This window comes from Pseudophryne corroboree, chromosome 6, assembly GCF_028390025.1.
Source record: "Pseudophryne corroboree isolate aPseCor3 chromosome 6, aPseCor3.hap2, whole genome shotgun sequence".
Lineage (NCBI taxonomy): Eukaryota > Metazoa > Chordata > Amphibia > Anura > Myobatrachidae > Pseudophryne > Pseudophryne corroboree.
The window spans coordinates 93,695,600-93,717,450 of NC_086449.1; the positions used below are offsets into that span (position 1 = coordinate 93,695,600).

The window sequence follows — 21,851 nt, forward strand, 5'->3', positions numbered from 1 at the left end:
TTTGCTACCCCTTCTGTCACTAAAATAGAGCACTGATTCGCCTATCGGTCATGACCTATGATTTAACTACCTGCTAGGATTCAATTCCCAGTTGGGATATACAGCAGTTTTCAAATGATGGTCATATATATATACATTGAACAAACAATTTTTTGACCACAAGGTGTCCCATAGTTGGTGTGTTTGTGTTTTTGTTTCACAAAATCACAGAGTTACCCATCTCGGCCTATATTAGGTATTTGTACCTCAAAAGCTACGAACATTTTCTTTATATTTTCGCAATGTCACCATTCAGACAAATATTGGCGCTCATTGAACTCCTCAGTAATTAACTTATTAACGAAAATTATTAAAGTATTGTATTTTAGTCAGTTATTGTGACAATCAGTCATACAATATTATCTGTATATGAGTGCTTCCCAAAAAGAGTCTTCTTTCTTCTCTTTTTTCTGTGTTTACAATGTATATTTGACTCGTGGGAGCACCGCTGATGGGCAGTTTTTCCGACACACAAAAACAAGGAGTGTATTACCTTATGTGTCTGCTTCCCAAAGTGAGGATTTAAACCTTGAATTTAATTATCAGCTAATTACAGATAGTTTATCATTTTCACATATACACCTACTACACCAGTGCGGTTTCCAATCCTTTTGCTATCTCTGTGTCGTCAGTGCTCGTCCATAATTGTATACCTACCTACCTGTGGTGGAGTTTTTTTTTCTATCTTCTTCATACTAGTGTCACAACTGAGGGCCTGAGCTGACGGGAGGCAGCCTCAGTTGTAGGGGCTGAGATGTACCGGAACCTGGGAGGTTGTATCAGACCCCTGGACATGTAAGTAACATGAATAATAACTGCCCGAAGGCGTGACCACGACAACTTGGATAAAAGTCAATGATGTTTATTATGACAACTCCGCAACACAGCAGCAGTAAAAGAAAACGTAAAAGTCAGCAAATAATAAATACAGTTCCTGGGTACTACAGGATGGCAGGAGCCACAGGGCACTGGTAGTGTGAGATAGTTCTTATGATCTTCTAGATGGAAAGTCCTTACCAGGCCCGACTGTAGCAATGGAGATAACCCAGGATTGTGCCAGCTGGTGTTCCAGGAAAAGCTGGGTTGCTGAAGGTAAAACAGCTGCTGTGGATACTGGCTGGAACCAGACTGTTGTTAGCACGGAGTGGATACTGGCTGGAACCAGTTAAATAATAAATGAACTTGGGAGCGATGAAATATGAACTGAAATGTAGAACTTGAGAGCGGAGAAATAATAATACCGGTGGAGAGTGGTAAAGTGTAGAAAGGACACCGGCCCTTTAAGGGAAGCTGTACTCTGCTGAAAGCTGAGCTGGAAGCAGGTAATGGTGTAGCTGGAAACAGATGAATCCACAATGGATTGGAGAGTCAGGCTACACCGCAGGTGGAATGCTGGTGCGGGTCTCTATGGTGGAAGTCTTGAGACAGGAGCTGGAACCTGGAAGACAATCACAGGAGAGAGACAAACAGGAACTAGGTTTGACAACCAAAGCACTGACGCCTTCCTTGCTCATGCACAGTGTATTTATACCTGCAGCAAGGAAGGGATTGGCTAGGCAATTATGCAGATTAACAATACTGACAACAGATTGGAGGAAATGATCAGCTGACAGATCCAAGATGGCTGCGCCCATGCAGACACTTGGAGGGAAGTTTGGTTTGTAATCCATGTGGTAATGAAAACAGTAATGGCGGCGCCGGCCACTGGAGACAGGAGACGCCAGGCTGACAAGTGCACATCCAACCACGCGGACACAGCGGAGGCCGCGGCTGACGTAATCGCCACTCTGACACTCTGCATGCAGAAGCTCAGGGACGGCCGCGGGAGACGCCACGCCAGATGTAATATGGCGTTACTGTGACAGCGTCTCAGAGAGACAGGAGAGGATACAGGAATGTACACATCAGGATAACAGATGGGATCCGGTCCTGGAGCGCTGAGCCAGCCTTAGGAGGCATCTGATGGGTAAGAAATGGCGTCCAGATACCCGGATCGTGACAACTAGTAGTTTAGGAGTCTGCTGACAGTGTCCACCAGGTCCGTCATTATAATCCTACAGTAGTAATATATTTAGTATATTATCTATACTAGCAGACGCAGTATGGTAGTCCACGGCTGTGGCTATCTCTGTGTCGTCAGTTCTCGTCCATAATTGTATACCTACCTACCTGTGGTGGGTTGTTTTTTTTCTATCTTCTTCATACTAGTAGTTTAGGAGTCTGCTGACAGTGTCCACCAGGTCCGTCATTATATTATATACCTACAGTAGTAATATATTTAGTATATTATCTATACTAGCAGACGCAGTACGGTAGGCCACGGCTGTACCTCTGTGTCGTCACTCGTCCATAATTGTATACCTACCTACCTGTGGTGGGTTTTTTTTTCTATCTTCTTCATACTAGTAGTTTAGCAGTCTGCTGACAGTGTCCACCAGGTCCGTCATTATATTATATATACCTACAGTAGTTATATATATATATTTTTTATATCATTAATTATCATCTCTATACTAGCAGACGCAGTACGGTAGTCCACGGCTGTAGCTACCTCTGTGTCGTCAGTCACTCGTCATCCATAAGTATACTAGTATCCATCCATCTCCATTGTTTACCTGAGGTGCCTTTTAGTTGTGCCTATTAAAATATGGAGAACAAATGTTGAGGTTCCAAACATAGGGAAAGATCAAGATCCACTTCCACCTCGTGCTGAAGCTGCTGCCACTAGTCATGGCCGAGACGATGAAATTCCATCAACGTCGTCTGCCAAGGCCGATGCCCAATGTCCTAGTACAGAGCATGTAAAATCCAAAACACAAAAGATCAGTAAAAAAGGACTCAAAAATCTAAATTAAAATCGTCGGAGAAGCGTAAACTTGCCAATATGCCATTTACCACACGGAGTGGCAAGGAACGGCTGAGGCCCTGGCCTATGTTCATGGCTAGTGGTTCAGCTTCACATGAGGATGGAAGCACTCAGCCTCTCGCTAGAAAAATGAAAAGACTTAAGCTGGCAAAAGCACAGCAAAGAACTGTGCGTTCTTCGAAATCACAAATCCACAAGGAGAGTCCAATTGTGTCGGTTGCGATGCCTGACCTTCCCAACACTGGACGTGAAGAGCATGCGCCTTCCACCATTTGCACGCCCCCTGCAAGTGCTGGAAGGAGCACCCGCAGTCCAGTTCCTGATAGTCAGATTGAAGAAGTCAGTGTTGAAGTACACCAGGATGAGGAGGATATGGGTGTTGCTGGCGCTGGGGAGGAAATTGACAAGGAGGATTCTGATGGTGAGGTGGTTTGTTTAAGTCAGGCACCCGGGGAGACACCTGTTGTCCGTGGGAGGAATATGGCCATTGACATGCCTGGTGAAAATACCAAAAAAATCAGCTCTTCGGTGTGGAAGTATTTCAACAGAAATGCGGACAACAGGTGTCAAGCCGTGTGTTGCCTTTGTCAAGCTGTAATAAGTAGGGGTGAGGACGTTAACCACCTCGGAACATCCTCCCTTATACGTCACCTGCAGCGCATTCATCATAAGTCAGTGACAAGTTCAAAAACTTTGGGCGACAGCTGAAGCAGTCCACTGACCAGTAAATCCCTTCCTCTTGTAACCAAGCTCACGCAAACCACCCCACCAACTCCCTCAGTGTCAATTTCCTCCTTCCCCAGGAATGCCAATAGTCCTGCAGGCCATGTCACTGGCAATTCTGACGAGTCCTCTCCTGCCTGGGATTCCTCCGATGCATCCTTGAGTGTAACGCCTACTGCTGCTGTTGTTGCTGCTGGGAGTCGATGGTCATCCCAGAGGGGAAGTCGTAAGACCACTTTTACTACTTCCACCAAGCAATTAACTGTCCAACAGTCCTTTGCGAGGAAGATGAAATATCACAGCAGTCATCCTGCTGCAAAGCGGATAACTGAGGCCTTGGCATCCTGGGCGGTGAGAAACGTGGTTCCGGTATCCATCATTACTTCAGAGCCAACTATAGACTTGATTGAGGTACTGTGTCCCAGGTACCAAATACCATCTAGGTTCCATTTCTCTAGGCAGGCGATACCGAAAATGTACACAGACCTCAGAAAAATACTCACCAGTGTCCTAAAAAATGCAGTTGTACCCAATGTCCACTTAACCACGGACATATGGACAAGTGGAGCAGGGCAGACTCAGGACTATATGACTGTGACAGCCCACTGGGTAGATGTATTGACTCCCGCCGCATAACAGCAGCGGCGGCACCAGTAGCAGCATCTCGCAAACGCCAACTCTTTCCTAGGCAGGCTACGCTTTGTATCACCGCTTTCCAGAATACGCACACAGCTGAAAACCTCTTACGGCAACTGAGGAAGATCATCGCAGAATGGCTTACCCCAATTGGACTCTCCTGTGGATTTGTGGCATCGGACAACGCCAGCAATATTGTGTGTGCATTATATCTGGGCAAATTCCAACACGTCCCATGTTTTGCACATACCTTGAATTTGGTGGTGCAGAATTATTTAAAAAACGAGAGGGGCGTGCAAGAGATGCTGTCGGTGGCCAGAAGAATTGCGGGACACTTTCGGCGTACAGGCACCACGTACAGAAGACTGGAGCAACACCAAAAACGCCTGAACCTGCCCTGCCATCATCTGAAGCAAGAAGTGGTAACGAGGTGGAATTCAACCCTCTATATGCTTCAGAGGATGGAGGAGCAGCAAAAGGCCATTCAAGCCTATACATCTGGCCACGATATAGGCAAAGGAGGTGAAATGCACCTGTCTCAAGCGCAGTGGAGAATGATTTCAACGTTGTGCAAGGTTCTGCAACCTTTTGAACTTGCCACACGTGAAGTCAGTTCAGACACTGCCAGCCTGAGTCAGGTCATTCCCCTCATCAGGCTTTTGCAGAAGAAGCTGGAGACATTGAAGGAGGAGCTAAGACATAGCGATTCCGCTAGGCATGTGGGACTTGTGGTTGGAGCCCTTCATTCGCTTAACCAGGATTCACGGGTGGTCAATCTGTTGAAATCAGAGCACTACATTTTGGCCACCGTGCTCGATCCTAGATTTAAAACCTACGTTGGATCTCTCTTTCCGGCAGACACAAGTCTGCAGGGGTTCAAAGACCTGCTGGTGGGAAAATTATCAAGTCAAGTGGAACTTGATCGGTCAACAGCTCCTCCTTCACATTCTCCCGCAATTGGGGGTGCGAGGAAAAGGCTCAGAATTCCGAGCCCACCCGCTGGCGGTGATGCAGGGCAGTCTGGAGCGACTGCTGATGCCGACATCTGGTCCGGACTGAAGGACCTGCCAACGATTACGGACATGTCGTCTACTGGCACTGCATATGATTCTCTCTCCATTGAAAGAATGGTGGAGGATTATTTGAGTGACCGCATCCAAGTAGGCACGTCAGACAGTCCGTACGTATACTGGCAGGAAAAAGAGGCAATTTGGAGGCCCTTGCAGAAAATAAGATTTTACTTACCGATAAATCTATTTCTCGTAGTCCGTAGTGGATGCTGGGGACTCCGTCAGGACCATGGGGATTAGCGGCTCCGCAGGAGACAGGGCACAAAAATAAAGCTTTAGGATCAGGTGGTGTGCACTGGCTCCTCCCCCTATGACCCTCCTCCAAGCCTCAGTTAGGATACTGTGCCCGGACGAGCGTACACAATAAGGAAGGTTTTTGAATCCCGGGTAAGACTCATACCAGCCACACCAATCACACCGTACAACTTGTGATCTGAACCCAGTTAACAGTATGACAAACGTAGGAGCCTCTGAACAGACGGCTCACAACAATAACAACCCGATTTTTTTGTAACAATAACTATGTACAAGTATTGCAGACAATCCGCACTTGGGATGGGCGCCCAGCATCCACTACGGACTACGAGAAATAGATTTATCGGTAAGTAAAATCTTATTTTCTCTGACGTCCTAGTGGATGCTGGGGACTCCGTCAGGACCATGGGGATTATACCAAAGCTCCCAAACGGGCGGGAGAGTGCGGATGACTCTGCAGCACCGAATGAGAGAACTCCAGGTCCTCTTTAGCCAGGGTATCAAATTTGTAGAATTTTACAAACGTGTTCTCCCCCGACCACGTAGCTGCTCGGCAGAGTTGTAATGCCGAGACCCCTCGGGCAGCCGCCCAGGATGAGCCCACCTTCCTTGTGGAATGGGCCTTGACAGATTTAGGCTGTGGCAGGCCTGCCACAGAATGTGCAAGTTGAATTGTGCTACAAATCCAACGAGCAATCGTCTGCTCAGAAGCAGGAGCACCCAGCTTGTTGGGTGCATACAGTATAAACAGCGAGTCAGATTTTCTGACTCCAGCCGTCCTTGAAATATATATTTTCAATGCCCTGACAACGTCCAGCAACTTGGAATCCTCCAAATCGCTAGTAGCCGCAGGCACCACAATAGGCTGGTTCAGGTGAAACGCTGACACCACTTTAGGCAGAAACTGAGGACGCGTCCGCAGTTCTGCCCTGTCCGAATGGAAAATCAGATATGGGCTTTTATACGATAAAGCCGCCAATTCTGACACTCTCCTGGCTGAAGCCAGGGCCAGTAGCATGGTTACTTCCAAAACTACATTAAGGTCCCACGGAGCCACTGGGGGCACAACCGGGGGCTGTATATGTAGTACTCCTTTACAAAAGTCTGGACTTCAGGAACTGAAGCCAATTCTTTCTGGAAGAAAATCGACAGGGCCGAAATTTGAACCTTAATGGACCCCAATTTGAGGCCCATAGACAATCCTGTTTGCAGGAAATGTAGGAATCGACCCAAATGAAATTCCTCCGTGGGGGCCTTCCTGGCCTCACACCACGCAACATATTTTCTCCAAATGCGGTGATAATGTTGTGCAGTCACCTCCTTCCTGGCTTTTACCAGTGTAGAAATTACCTCTTCCGGAATGCCTTTTTCCCTTAGAATTCGGCGTTCAACCGCCCTGCCGTCAAACGCAGCCGCGGTGAGTCTTGGAATAGACACGGTCCCTGCTGAAGCAGGTCCCGTCTTAGAGGTAGAGTCCACGGATCTTCCGTGAGCATCTCCTGAAGTTCCGGGTACCAAGTTCTTCTTGGCCAATCCGGAGCCACGAGTATCGTTCTTACTCCCCTTTGCCGTATAATTCTCAGTACTTTTGGTATGAGAGGCAGAGGAGGAACACATACACTGACTGGAACACCCACGGTGTTACCAGAGCGTCCACAGCTATTGCCTGAGGGTCTCTTGACCTGGCGCAATACCTGTTCAGTTTTTTGTTGAGGCGAGACGCCATCATATCCACCTTTGGTTTTTCCCAACGGTTCACAATCATGTGGAAGACTTCTGGATGAAGTCCCCACTCTCCCGGGTGTAGATCGTGTCTGCTGAGGAAGTCTGCTTCCCAGTTGTCCACTCCCGGAATGAACACTGCTGACAGTGCTATCACATGATCTTCCGCCCAGCGAAGAATCCTTGCAGCTTCTGCCATTGCTCTCCTGCTTCTTGTGCCGCCCTGTCTGTTTACGTGGGCGACTGCCGTGATGTTGTCCGACTGGATCAACACCGGCTGACCCTGAAGCAGGGGTTTTGCCAGGCTTAGAGCATTGTAAATCGCTCTTAGCTCCAGTATATTTATGTGAAGAGACATCTCCAGGCTTGACCATACTCCCTGGAAGTTTCTTCCCTGTGTGACCGCTCCCCAGCCTCTCAGACTGGCATCTGTGGTCACCAGGACCCAGTCCTGTATGCCGAATCTGCGGCCCTCTAACAGATGAGCACTCTGCAACCACCACAGAAGAGACACCCTTGTCCGTGGCGATAAGGTTATCCGCTAATGCATCTGCAGATGCGATCCGGACCATTTGTCCAGCAGATCCCACTGAAAAGTTCTTGCGTGAAATCTGCCGAATGGAATCGCTTCGTAAGAAGCCACCATTTTTCCCAGGACCCTTGTGCAATGATGCACTGACACTTTTCCTGGTTTTAGGAGGTTCCTGACTAGCTCGGATAACTCCCTGGCTTTCTTCTCCGGGAGAAACACCTTTTTCTGGACTGTGTCCAGAATCATCCCTAGGAACAGCAGACGTGTCGTCGGAAACAGCTGCGGTTTTGGAATATTTAGAATCCACCCGTGCTGTCGTAGAACTACTTGAGATAGTGCTACTCCGACCTCCAACTGTTCTCTGGACCTTGCCCTTATCAGGAGATCGTCCATTTTCTTTGAAGAAGAATCATCATTTCGGCCATTACCTTGGAAAGGACCCGGGGTGCCGTGGACAATCCAACCGGCAGCGTCTGAAACTGATAGTGACAGTTCTGTACCACGAACCTGAGGTACCCTTGGTGAGAAGGGCAAATTGGGACATGGAGGTAAGCATCTGTCCCGGGACACCATATAGTTCCCTTTTTCCTGGTTCGCTATCACTGCTCTGAGTGACTCCATCTTGATTTGAACCTTTGTATGTAAGTGTTCAAATATTTCAGATTTAGAATAGGTCTCACCGAGCCGTCTGGCTTCAGTACCACAATATAGTGTGGAATAATACCCCTTTCCTTGTTGTAGGAGGGGTACTTTGATTATCACCTGCTGGGAATACAGCTTGTGAATTGTTTCCACTACTGCCTCCCTGTCGGAGGGAGACGTTGGTAAAGCAGACTTCAGGAACCTGCGAGGGGGAGACGTCTCAAATTTCCAATCTGTACCCCTGGGATACTACTTGTAGGATCCAGGGGTCCACTTGCGAGTGAGCCCACTGCGTGCTGAAACTCTTGAGACGACCCCCCACCGCACCTGAGTCCACTTGTACGGCCCCAGCGTCATGCTGAGGACTTGACAGAAGCGGTGGAGGGCTTCTGTTCCTGGGAATGGGCTGCCTGCTGCAGTCTTCTTCCCTTTCCTCTATCCCATGGCAGATATGACTGGCCTTTTGCCCGCTTGCCCTTATGGGGACGAAAGGACTGAGACTGAAAAGACGTGGTCTTTTTCTCCTTTATACGGCAATACTTCCATGTGCCGTTTGGAATCTGCATCACCTGACCACTGTCGTGTCCATAAACAACTTCTGGCAGATATGGACATCGCACTTACTCTTGATGCCAGAGTGCAAATATCCCTCTGTGCATCTCGCATATATAGAAATGCATCCTTTAAATGCTCTATAGTCAATAAAATACTGTCCCTGTCAAGGGTATCAATATTTTCAGTCAGGGAATCCGACCAAGCCACCCCAGCACTGCACATCCAGGCTGAGGCGATCGCTGGTCGCAGTATAACACCAGTATGTGTGTATATACTTTTTAGGATATTTTCCAGCCTCCTATCAGCTGGCTCCTTGAGGGCGGCCCTATCTGGAGACGGTACCGCCACTTGTTTTGATAAGCGTGTGAGCGCCTTATCCGCCCTAAGGGGTGTTTCCCAACGCGCCCTAACTTCTGGCGGGAAAGGGTATACCGCCAATAATTTTCTATCGGGGGAAACCCACGCATCATCACACACTTCATTTAATTTATCTGATTCAGGAAAAACTACAGGTAGTTTTTTCACACTCCACAAAATACCCTTTTTTGTGGTACTTGTAGTATCAGAAATATGTAACACCTCCTTCATTGCCCTTAACAAGTAACGTGTGGCCCTAAAAGAAAAATACGTTTGTTTCTTCACCGTCGACACTGGAGTCAGTGTCCGTGTCTGTGTCGACCGACTGAGGTAAAAAGACGTTTTAACGCCCCTGACGGTGTTTGAGACGCCTGGACAGGTACTAATTGGTTTGCCGGCCGTCTCATGTCGTCAACCGACCTTGCAGCGTTTTGACATTATCACGTAATTCCTTAAATAAGCCATCCATTCCGGTGTCGACTCCCTAGAGAGTGACATCACCATTACAGGCAATTGCTCCGCCTCCTCACCAACATCGTCCTCATACATGTCGACACACACGTACCGACACACAGCACACACACAGGGAATGCTCTGATAGAGGACAGGACCCCACTAGCCCTTTGGAGAGACAGAGGGAGAGTTTGCCAGCACACACCAAAACGCTATAATTATACAGGGACAACCTTTATATAAGTGTTTTTCCCTTATAGCATCTTAATATATATAATCATATCGCCAAATAAGTGCCCCCCCTCTCTGTTTTAACCCTGTTTCTGTAGTGCAGTGCAGGGGAGAGCCTGGGAGCCTTCCCACCAGCATTTCTGTGAGGGAAAATGGCGCTGTGTGCTGAGGAGAATAGGCCCCGCCCCCTTTTCGGCTGGCTTCTTCTCCCGTTTTTCTGAGACCTGGCAGGGGTTAAATACATCCATATAGCCCCAGGGGCTATATGTGATGTATCTTTTAGCCAGTATAGGTATTTCATTGCTGCCCAGGGCGCCCCCCACAGCGCCCTGCACCCTCAGTGACCGCTGGTGTGAAGTGTGTGACAACAATGGCGCACAGCTGCAGTGCTGTGCGCTACCTCATGAAGACTGAAAAGTCTTCTGCCGCCGGTTTCTGGACCTCTTCACTTTTCGGCATCTGCAAGAGGGTCGGCGGCGCGGCTCCGGGACCGGACTCCATGGCTGGGCCTGTGTTCGATCCCTCTGGAGCTAATGGTGTCCAGTAGCCTAAGAAGCCAATCCATCCTGCACGCAGGTGAGTTCACTTCTTCTCCCCTAAGTCCCTCATTGCAGTGAGCCTGTTGCCAGCAGGACTCACTGTAAAATAAAAAACCTAAAAACTTTTTCTAAGCAGCTCTTTAGGAGAGCCACCTAGATTGCACCCTGCTCGGACGGGCACAAAAACCTAACTGAGGCTTGGAGGAGGGTCATAGGGGGAGGAGCCAGTGCACACCACCTGATCCTAAAGCTTTATTTTTGTGCCCTGTCTCCTGCAGAGCCGCTAATCCCCATGGTCCTGACGGAGTCCCCAGCATCCACTAGGACGTCAGAGAAACTGGCTTTATTCTTCCTAAGTTGCCCTCCCACAAGTGTGTACTCCGAAAGAGTGTTTAGTGCCGCCGCTCACCTTGTCAGCAATCGGCGTACGAGGTTACTTCCAGAAAATGTGGAGAAGATGATGTTCATTAAAATGAATTATAATCAATTCCTCCGTGGAGACATTGACCAGCAGCAATTGCCTCCACAAAGTACACAGGGAGCTGAGATGGTGGATTCCAGTGGGGACAAATTGATAATCTGTGAGGAGGGGGATGTACACGGTGATGAATCGGAGGATGATGATGAGGTGGACATCTTGCCTCTGTAGAGCCAGTTTGTGCAAGGAGAGATTAATTGCTTCTTTTTTGGTGGGGGTCCAAACCAACCCGTCATTTCAGTCACAGTCGTGTGGCAGACCCTGTCACTGAAATGATGGGTTGGTTAAAGTGTGCATGTCCTGTTTATACAACATAAGGGTGGGTGGGAGGGCCCAAGGACAATTCCATCTTGCACCTCTTTTTTCTTTAATTGTTTCTTTGCGTCATGTGCTGTTTGGGGAGTGTTTTTTGGAGGGCCATCCTGCGTGACACTGCAGTGCCACTCCTAGATGGGCCAGGTGTTTGCGTCGGCCACTAGGGTCATTTAGCTTACTCACACAGCTACCTCATTGCGCCTCTTTTTTTTCTTCTTTGCGTCATGTGCTGTTTGGGGAGTATTTTTTGGAAGGGCCATCCTGCGTGACACTGCAGTGCCACTCCTAGATGGGCCAGGTGTTTGTGTCGGCCACTTGGGTCGCTGAGCTTAGTCACACAGCTACCTCATTGCGCCTCTTTTTTTTCTTCTTTGCGTCATGTGCTGTTTGGGGAGTGTTTTTTGGAAGGGCCATCCTGCGTGACACTGCAGTGCCACTCCTAGATGGGCCAGGTGTTTGTGTCGGCCACTAGGGTCACTTAGCTTACTCACACAGCTACCTCATTGCGCCTCTTTTTTTTCTTCTTTGCGTCATGTGCTGTTTGGGGAGTATTTTTTGGAAGGGCCATCCTGCGTGACACTGCAGTGCCACTCCTAGATGGGCCAGGTGTTTGTGTCGGCCACTTGGGTCACTTAGCTTAGCCATCCAGCGACCTCGGTGCAAATTTTAGGACTAAAAATAATATTGTGAGGTGTGAGGTGTTCAGAATAGACTGAAAATAAGTGGAAATTATGGTTATTGAGGTTAATAATACTTTGGGATCAAAATGACCCCCAAATTCTATGATTTAAGCTGTTTTTTAGGGTTTTTTGAAAAAAACACCCAAATCCAAAACACACCCGAATCCGACAAAAAAAAATTCGGTGAGGTTTTGCCAAAACGCGTTCGAACCCAAAACACGGCCGCGGAACCGAACCCAAAACCAAAACACAAAACCCGAAAAATTTCCGGTGCACATCTCTACTTTGCAAGCGTATTTCATGGCCAAACCAATGTTGGGCAAGGCAGAATACAGGTGATTGATATGTAAGTGACCACTCTCTGTCGATTTCAAGTCTCATATTTGTGGCCAAAGACTAGTTAACCCTTGCAAAACTACAGCTACTTATTCAAAATGGTAAATTATGGTGTTTGTGCCCACTTTGCCAGTGTATTTCATGGCCAAAACAGCGTTGGGCCAAACAAAACACAAGTGGGTCATATGTAAGTGACCACCCTCTGTTGATTTCAGGGGTCAAACTTGTGGCCCAAGACTAGATAACCCTTGCAAAACTACAGCTACTTATTCAAAATGGGTGTGTGTGTGTGTGTGTGTGTGTGTGTGTGTGTGTGTGTGTGTGTGTGTGTGTGTGTGTGTGTGTGTGTGTGTGTGTGTGTGTGTGTGTGTGTGTGTGTGTGTGTGTGTGTGTGTGTGTGTGTGTGTGTGTGTGTCCCCACTTTGCCAGTGTATTTAAAGCCAAAACTGAGTTGGGCCAAACAAAACACAAGTAGATCATATGCAAGTGACCACGCTCTGTTGATTTCAGGTGTCAAATTTTTTACCCAAGACTCATTAACCCTTGCAAAACGGAATGATCTGAATAAGAAGCTGGAGCTTGAATAAGGGGGGTAATTCCAAGTTGATCGCAGCAGGAAATTTTTTAGCAGTTGGGCAAAACCATGTGCACTGCAGGGGAGGCAGATATAACATGTGCAGTGAGTTAGATTTGGGTGGGTTATTTTGTTTCTGTGCAGGGTAAATACTGGCTGCATTATTTTTACACTGCAATTTAGATTGCAGATTGAACTCACCACACCCAAATCTAAGGGGCCCTACACATATCACGATGCGCCGCCGAGGTGCCCGACGGCCGACCCGGCGGCGGGGGGGGGCGGCAGTGACGGGGGGAGTGAAGTTTCTTCACTCCCCCCGTCACGCGGCTGCATTGAAGTGCAGGCAAATATGGACGAGATCGTCCATATTGGCCTGCGTGCACAGCCGACGGGAGACCAGCGATGAACGAGCGCGGGGACGCGCATCGTTCATCGCTGGAGTCTCCACACTGAAAGATATGAACGAGTTCTCATTCATTTATGAACGAGATCGTTCATATCTTTCAGAAAATCGGCCAGTGTGTAGGGCCTATAACGCTCTCTGCCCCCCCTCCCTCCCTGCAGTGCACATGGTTTTGCGCAACTGCTAAAAAATTTCCTGCTGCGATCAACTTTGAATTACCCCCAAGAAGTGAATAAGAAGCTATCTTCAGCCTCATCGTTTAACACTATTTATTATAACAGCAGCCCTCTCCGATAATTGAATGGCTCTCTGTCAACATGCTGAGAAGATAGAACAGTCCAGAACACAAATTATGAATAATACATAATTACGCTTGCGCAGTGAAGCTGACAATGCGCACCTCTCCAGACTCGCACCTCCCGTCTGTATCCCGCTTCACACATCACACCCTCCCATCGTATCCTGATAGCCTCCCGCGCCGCCTGATTGGTTCCGTCCTTCCCGCCCTTTCCTTCTAGCCTCACATTAGTGACGTCAGTAAGCGCCAGCCACTCACAGGCCGCCGCTTCCAGCCAGTGGCGAGCGCCCATCTTGTGTGTGGCGTCGCGGAGGGCGGAGCTCAGCCTGACGCAGGAGGGAAGATGGCGGACGAGGAGAAACTGCCGCCCGGGTGGGAGAAGCGGATGAGCCGCAGCTCTGGTAATGGTGACCGGGGAGCCGAGCTCGGCCCTTAGTCTGTGTGCGGGTGATGCGGCGCGGGTCTCCCGGTATTAAGCAGGCGGTGTCAGGGATAAAATCTATATGCAGTGGCTGTGTAACAGGCGGACCCGAGCCGGAACGGGGAAGGGGTGTGTGTGGGGGGTCGCGGCGCCTCATACAGGCCTCTAGGAGAATAATCAACCTGCTTGTCTGCAGTACCGGAGAAGGCTGGGCTCGCCTGCACAGGGGGACTCCGTTCCTGCAGTACAGGCAACGGGCAGGATGGGCCCATCTATGATTTTCCTACCCTTACACTTGGATGTGTTTAGAATATATTTTGTTTAAAACGTGAATTTACGCTCTGCCCTTCACATATCTCTCTCTCCTGTTATGTTGTATGTCTGAGTTGCACACCCTTGGGTTTGAACTCCAGTCCCGAAGCACCACAGCAGGTTATGTTTTTTGGAGGTTTTTAATTGTGCACAGGTGCGTTACTCTGTGTTGCTGGGTCAGTAATACCCTTTTCAGACTAGCATAAATTTCCTGGGTTATTGCATGCGAACGAGCATCAACCCGGGGGTTTGCTTAGTCTGAAAGTGTCCTGGCATATCATTCCAGGTCATGACCTGAGTTGAAGCCGGAATTTACCCGGGATGCGTGCAGTGTGAATGGGTAAACCCATTCTCTGCGTAGGAGGAGACGGCGGGAGATGATCATTTCCAAGCGCTACCTCCTGAAGCATTGGCGGTGACGTCACCAACCCGGCAATATTCCAGGTTGGGCTGCAAGTCTGAAAGGGATCTCAAGCCAGGTCGCACCCCGGAAGTTCCTGTGTACAAATTCCTGGGTGTGACCTGGAATATAATTTTTTGTTGTTGCTGTTTCTGTTTAACCCTCCCCATCCCCCAGGCCATACTCCCCCATCCCCCATATGCAGAACACAGTGGAGCGAGTGTCAGTGGAGACTGAGGATCAGTGACCAGCTGCCAGGTATTCCAGTGTGGGCAGCACTGTCTTCCCTGGCAACGACTGTTCTTTGCAGCCGCCAGGTAACCTCAATATGGACAGGCTTCTTCTCTCTGACACCGCCGGGGTGTGGGGAATATATCGTGGGATGCCAGATTACTGCTGGCCACAGTGATCAGGAAAATTGGGGGTGGAGCTGCTGGTGCAAGGGGTCCAGGAGGTCCCTCTGAGATTGACTGTTGCGCAAAGATGATCTTCCCACAACCGCCTAGTAGGTGTTTCTGATTGGTCGCATAAGATACAACCATGTCAGGAAAAGCCCAGCCTGGTGTGGTCATTGAGACCACGCCAGACAAGTGTACATAAAGTTACTATAGGAAGATCCTTGTCATAGTAGCAGGATCCTTGGCATTTGTGCTTTGCCTTTTCAGTCCATTGAAGTAGGTCATCCACCGGGCCAGGTGTTAGCTCTGGCACCAACAACTGAACGAAGGCTGTGTTGGGTGTCTGTTCCAGCACCATGAACAAATCAATTAGCTTGAATGAAACAAAAAATTAGGTGTTTGGGGCTCCAAAATAAATTTCACCACCTTTTTAAAACACAGAAAAAAATACAACAAATAAGTTAAACACACTGAGCACTAGACAATAATATGTCCCTTAAGTGGGGTACACACAGAGAAATCCGTGCTTAATGTCTAAGCAATCTGACTAGATTGCTTAGAAATTAAGCATGTATCTCTCCGTGTATATGCCCCATAGCGATGCCCCGTGCGTTGCTATCGCCGGTACTAGATTGACCTGGCACAATCTAGTTAGAAAGCTCACTTCACCGCTGGGTGAAGTGAGTGTAAACCCCCCCACCCCCCTTGCTCAGCGCACATCGCGCTGAGTGGGGGAGAGATGTGTCCTGAGCGGTCTGTGCTAGATCTCTCAGCACACATCTCCCAGTATAGATCATCTTCAAGCGCTGCCTCTGCAATATATTGGGTCGGGCGCAAGTCTGAAAGGGATCTCAAGCCAGGTCGCACCCCGGAAGTTCCTGTGTACATATTCTTGGGTGCGACCTGATACTGTATATTGGTAATTTGTTTATTTTCCATGTTGGAGTCACTCCATTCGACGCTAACCAGTACAGGAGGATCCAAACCAGGGGACATTTTCATACAAACTAAAGGTGTGTGTACACGGTGAGATCTGGGCTATATTAGATTCTCACTATGCAATAGGGACTGTAGTCGGTATCGCAAGCATAGATGACTGTGCTTGCAATACTGGCTCTGCGCGATTTTGTATAACTGTCAATTTTGACTATACGTTTATACTAGACAAAATTGACTTGCCTGCACAGTCTATTTAGGCTCGCAATACCAACCTCGCGGGACCGTGCATCGGGGACGTAAGGTGACTTTCACCTTGCGATCTGCACTAACTTTTCTTGCGATTTTTGACTATAAAGTCAAAATCGCAAGGAAATATCTCACCGTGTACACACCTTGAGGGACACATTATTGTCTAGCGCTCAGTGTGTTTAACTGGCTTCTATTTGTTGTAATTTCTCTAACGTCCTAAGTAGATGCTGGGACTCCGTAAGGACCATGGGGAATAGCGGCTCCGCAGGAGACTGGGCACAAAAGTAAAAGCTTGAACTAGCTGGTGTGCACTGGCTCCTCCCCCTATGACCCTCCTCCAAGCCTCAGTTAGATTTTTGTGCCCGAACGAGAAGGGTGCATGCTAGGTGGCTCTCCTGAGCTGCTTAGAGTAAAAGTTTATTTTAGGTTTTTTATTTTCAGTGAGTCCTGCTGGCAACAGGCTCACTGCATCGTGGGACTAAGGGGAGAAGAAACGAACTCACCTGCGTGCAGAGTGGATTGGGTTTCTTAGGCTACTGGACATTAGCTCCAGAGGGACGATCACAGGTTCAGCCTGGATGGGTCCCGGAGCCGCGCCGCCGGCCCCCTTACAGAGCCAGAAGAACGAAGAGGTCCGGTGAAATCGGCGGCAGAAGACGTTCCTGTCTTCAACTAAGGTAGCGCACAGCACTGCAGCTGTGCGCCATTGCTCTCAGCACACTTCACACTCCGGTCACTGAGGGTGCAGGGCGCTGGGGGGGAGCGCCCTGAGACGCAATAAAAACAGAAATACCTTAGGATGGCAAAAGAAATACATCACATATAGCTCCTGGGCTATATGGATGTATTTAACCCCTGCCAGTTTTCCAGAAAAAAGCGGGAGATAAGGCCGTCGTGAAGGGGCGGAGCCTATCTCCTCAGCACACAAGCGCCATTTTCCCTCACAGTTCCGCTGGAAGGACGGCTCCCTGACTCTCCCCTGCAGTCCCTACAGAATCGGGGTAAAAACGAGAGAGGGGGGGCACTATTGGCAGCTAAATTATAAACAGCAGTTATAAAAGGGAGTAACACTTATATAAGGTTATCCCTACAGTGATCGCGCTGATCCAAAAAAAAGTGGGTCCCAGGGACCCCTCACTTTCGAAAATTGGGGTCCTACCGGTCTTTTTCTGGGTCCCATCGGAATGAAGGTTCTTATTAATCTTGTTTGGACACTACAAAAGTGTTGCAAGGTGGGGGGATGGGGTGACAGTGCTGTGGGGCTGTGTAGCATGCAGGACACCCTGCACCAGAGCTGTAACTAGACATTTTGGTGCCCTTAGGCAGAAAGTGAATTGGTGTTCCACCTCACCAGACAATAAAGCATAGGCAGTGCGCGCTGCAAAATTTAAGGGGCGTGGCTTCATGGGGAAGGGGCGTAACCACATAATAGTGCCAATTCACATTACACCACACAGTAGTTCCGCTTATACAGATTGCACCAGGCAGAGCACGTTATACATATTGCACCAGGTAGAGCACATTATACATATTGCGCCAGGTAGAACACGTTCTACACATTGCACCAGGTAGAGCACTTTATACACATTGCGCCAGGCAGAGCACTTTATACACATTGCGCCAGGCAGAGCACTTTATACACATTGCGCCAGGTAGAGCACTTTATACATATTGCGCCAGTTAGAGCACATTATTATACACATTGCGCCCGGTAGAGCACGTTACACACATTGCGCCCAGGCAGAGCACATATAAACATTGCACTAGGTAAATAAAATATAAACATTGCACAAGGTAGAGCACGTTATACACAATGCACCAGGCAGAGCACGTTACACACATTGCAGCAGGCAGAGCACGTTACACACATTGCGCCAGGTAGAGCACGTTACACACATTGCGCCAGGTAGAGCACGTTATACACATTGCGCCAGGTAGAGCACGTTATACACATTGCGCCAGGTAGAGCACGTTACACACAATGCGCCAGGCAGAACACGTTCTACACATTGCGCCAGGAAGAGCGCCGAAACACATTGCGCCAGGTAGAGCACCGAGACACATTGCACCAGGTAGAGCGCCAAGATACATTGCATCATACCCCGGGCACACACACAGCAGCTACCCACCACACACCCCGGACGCGTGCACACACACACAGCATCTACCCACCACACACCCCGGACGCATGCACACACACACAGCATCTACCCACCACACACCCCGGACGCGTGCACACACACAGCATCTACCCACCACACACCCCGGACGCGTGCACACACACACAACATCTGCCCACCTTATACCCCGGACGCACACACACACAGCATCTGCCCACCTTATACCCCGGACGCGCACACACACACACAGCATCTGCCCACCTTATACCCCGGACGCACACACACACACAGCATCTGCCCACCTTATGCCCCGGACGCACACACACACACACAGCATCTGCCCACCGTATACCCAGGACGCACACACACACAGCATCTGCCCACCGTATACCCCGGACGCGCACACACAGCACCTGCCCACTGTATACCCCGGACATACACACACACACACACAGCATCTGCCCACCGTATACCCAAGACGCGCACACACACACACACACACACACACAGCATCTGCCCAACTTATACCCCGGACGCACACACACACAGCATCTGCCCACCTTTTACCCCGGACGCACACACACACACACACACACACACAGCATCTGCCCACCGTATACCCCGGACATACACACAGCATCTGCCCACCGTATTCCCCAGACACGCACACACAAACACACAGCATCTGCCCACTGTATACCCCGGACACACACACATACAGCATCTGCCCACCTCATACCCCGGGCACACACAGCATCTGCCCACCTCATACCCCGGGCACAGTCAGCAGCTGCCCACCTCATACTCCAGGCACACACACACATCTGCCCACCTCATAATCTCCCCCCTCTTATACCCAGTGCACACACCCAGTAATTGCCCCCTCCCAAAATAACCCGGACACACAAGCAGTAATTGACAACCCCCTTGTACCCAAAGCACACACACACTAACTGGCCCCCTCCACTTACACACCGCAACAGTGCTGGGAGAGCCCATATGGCAGGCACGGCGAGAGCCAGCAGCCAGAAGTCCGTTTACAGCAGCGCGGAGACCGGGATGGCGGGAGATGTACACCGCACAGACACACACACTGGCCGGCGCTCAGAGCGGCTGTCAGGAGCGGCGGGGAAACTGTCCTGCGGAGAGGCGGTGCGCTCAGTCCATGAGCACGGGCGCCGGAGCGGAGGGTTCAGGCAACAGCAGCGCCAAGTCTGATGAATCTGCGCCTCCGCGGTGCTCACCTTCTCCCCCCACAGTCACAGGCATCAATCAGTCACTTAACAGGAAGTGATTGGCTGCTGCAGCAGAGCGCGTCCCCGGGGACCCGCCCATTTCAGAAAAGTGAGTCACCTTCCCTCAAAATCGGGTAAAATACGCGCTATAGCGCGTTTTTGCGATCACTGCCCTATATATATATATATATATATATATATATATATATATATATATATATATATATATATATATAGCGCTCTGGTGTGTGCTGGCAAACTCTCCCTCTGTCTCCCCAAAGGGCTAATGGGGTCCTGTCCTCTATCAGAGCATTCCCAGTGTGTGTGCTGGGTGTCGGTACGATTGTGTCGACATGTATGAGGAGGAAAATGATGTGGAAGCAGAGCAATTGCCTGTATTAGTGATGTCACCCCCTAGGGAGTCGACACCTGACTGGATGGTGGTATTTAAAGAACTACGTGACAATGTCAGCACTTTACAAAAAACTGACGACATGAGACAGCCGACAAATCAATTAGTGCCTGTCCAGGCGTCTCAGACACCGTCAGGGGCGATAAAACGCCCGTTACCTCAGTGGGTCGACACAGACCCAGACACGGATACTGAGTCCAGTGTCGACGGTGAGGAGACAAACGTAATGTCCAGTAGGGCCACACGTTACATGATCACGGCAATGAAGGAGGCATTGAACATTTCTGACACTACAAGTACCACAAAGAAGGGTATTATGTGGGGAGTGAAAAAACTACCAGTAGCTTTTCCTGAGTCAGATGAATTAAATGAGGTGTGTGATAAAGCGTGGGTTTCCCCCGATAAAAAAGTGCTAATTTCTAATAAATTATTGGCACTATACCCTTTCCCGCCAGAGGTTAGGGCGCGTTGGGAAACACCCCCTAGAGTAGATAAAGCGCTCACACGTTTATCTAAACAAGTAGCGTTACCGTCTCCTGATACGGCCGCCCTCAAAGAACCAGCGGATAGAAGGCTGGAAAATATCCTGAAGGGTATATACACACATACTGGTGTTATACTGCGACCAGCAATCGCATCAGCCTGGATGTGCAGTGCTGGAGTGGCGTGGTCGGATTCCCTGACTGAAAATATTGATACCCTGGATAGGGACAGTATATTAACTATAGAGCATTTGAAGGATGCATTACTATATATGCGTGATGCACAGAGGGATATTTGCACCCTGGCATCAAGAGTGAGTGCTATGTCCATTTCTGCAAGAAGAGCGTTATGGACGCGACAGTGGTCAGGGGATGCGGATTCCAAACGACATATGGAAGTATTGCCGTTTAAAGGGGAGGAGTTATTTGGGGCCGGTCTATCGGACCTGGTGGCCACGGCAATGGCCGGAAAGTCCACCTTTTTACCCCAGGTCACCTCTCAGCAGAAAAAGACACCGTCTTTTCAAACTCAGTCCTTTCGTTCCCATAAGTACAGGCGGGCAAAAGGCCACTCATTTCTGCCCCGGGGCAGAGGAAGAGGAAAAAGACTGCACCAGGCAGCCTCTTCCCAGGAGCAGAAGCCCTCCTCTGCTTCTGCCAAGTCTTCAGCATGACGCTGGGGCTTTACAAGCAGACTCGGACACGGTGGGGGCCCGTCTCAAAAATTTCAACGCGCAGTGGGCTCACTCGCAAGTGGACCCCTGGATTCTGCAGGTAGTATCACAGGGGTACAAACTGGAATTCGAGACGTCTCCCCCTCGCCGGTTCCTGAAGTCTGCTCTACCAAAGTCTCCCTCCGACAGGGAGGCAGTTTTGGAAGCCATTCACAAGCTGTATTCCCAGCAGGTGATAATCAAGGTACCTCTCCTACAACAGGGAAAGGGGTATTATTCCACGCTGTTTGTGGTACCGAAGCCGGACGGCTCGGTGAGACCAATTTTAAATCTAAAATCCTTGAACACTTACATAAAGAGGTTCAAATTCAAGATGGAGTCACTCAGAGCAGTGATAGCAAACCTGGAAGAAGGGGACTATATGGTGTCTCTGGACATCAAAGATGCTTATCTCCACGTCCCAATCTACCCTTCTCACCAAGGGTACCTCAGGTTTGTAGTA

General features: G+C 49.3%; 1 protein-coding gene across 1 annotated transcript in view; it reads left to right on the top strand.

Moving 5' to 3' along the window:
* The first annotated feature begins 13,951 nt into the window (after positions 1-13,951).
* The window catches only part of PIN1 (peptidylprolyl cis/trans isomerase, NIMA-interacting 1), a 100,792-nt gene continuing 92,892 nt past the window's right edge, over positions 13,952-21,851 (top strand). The window contains exon 1 of the mRNA XM_063931493.1: positions 13,952-14,108. Within this exon, the coding sequence (XP_063787563.1) occupies positions 14,051-14,108 (58 nt within the window). The 5' untranslated portion in view covers positions 13,952-14,050. The remainder of the gene's footprint in view (positions 14,109-21,851) is intronic.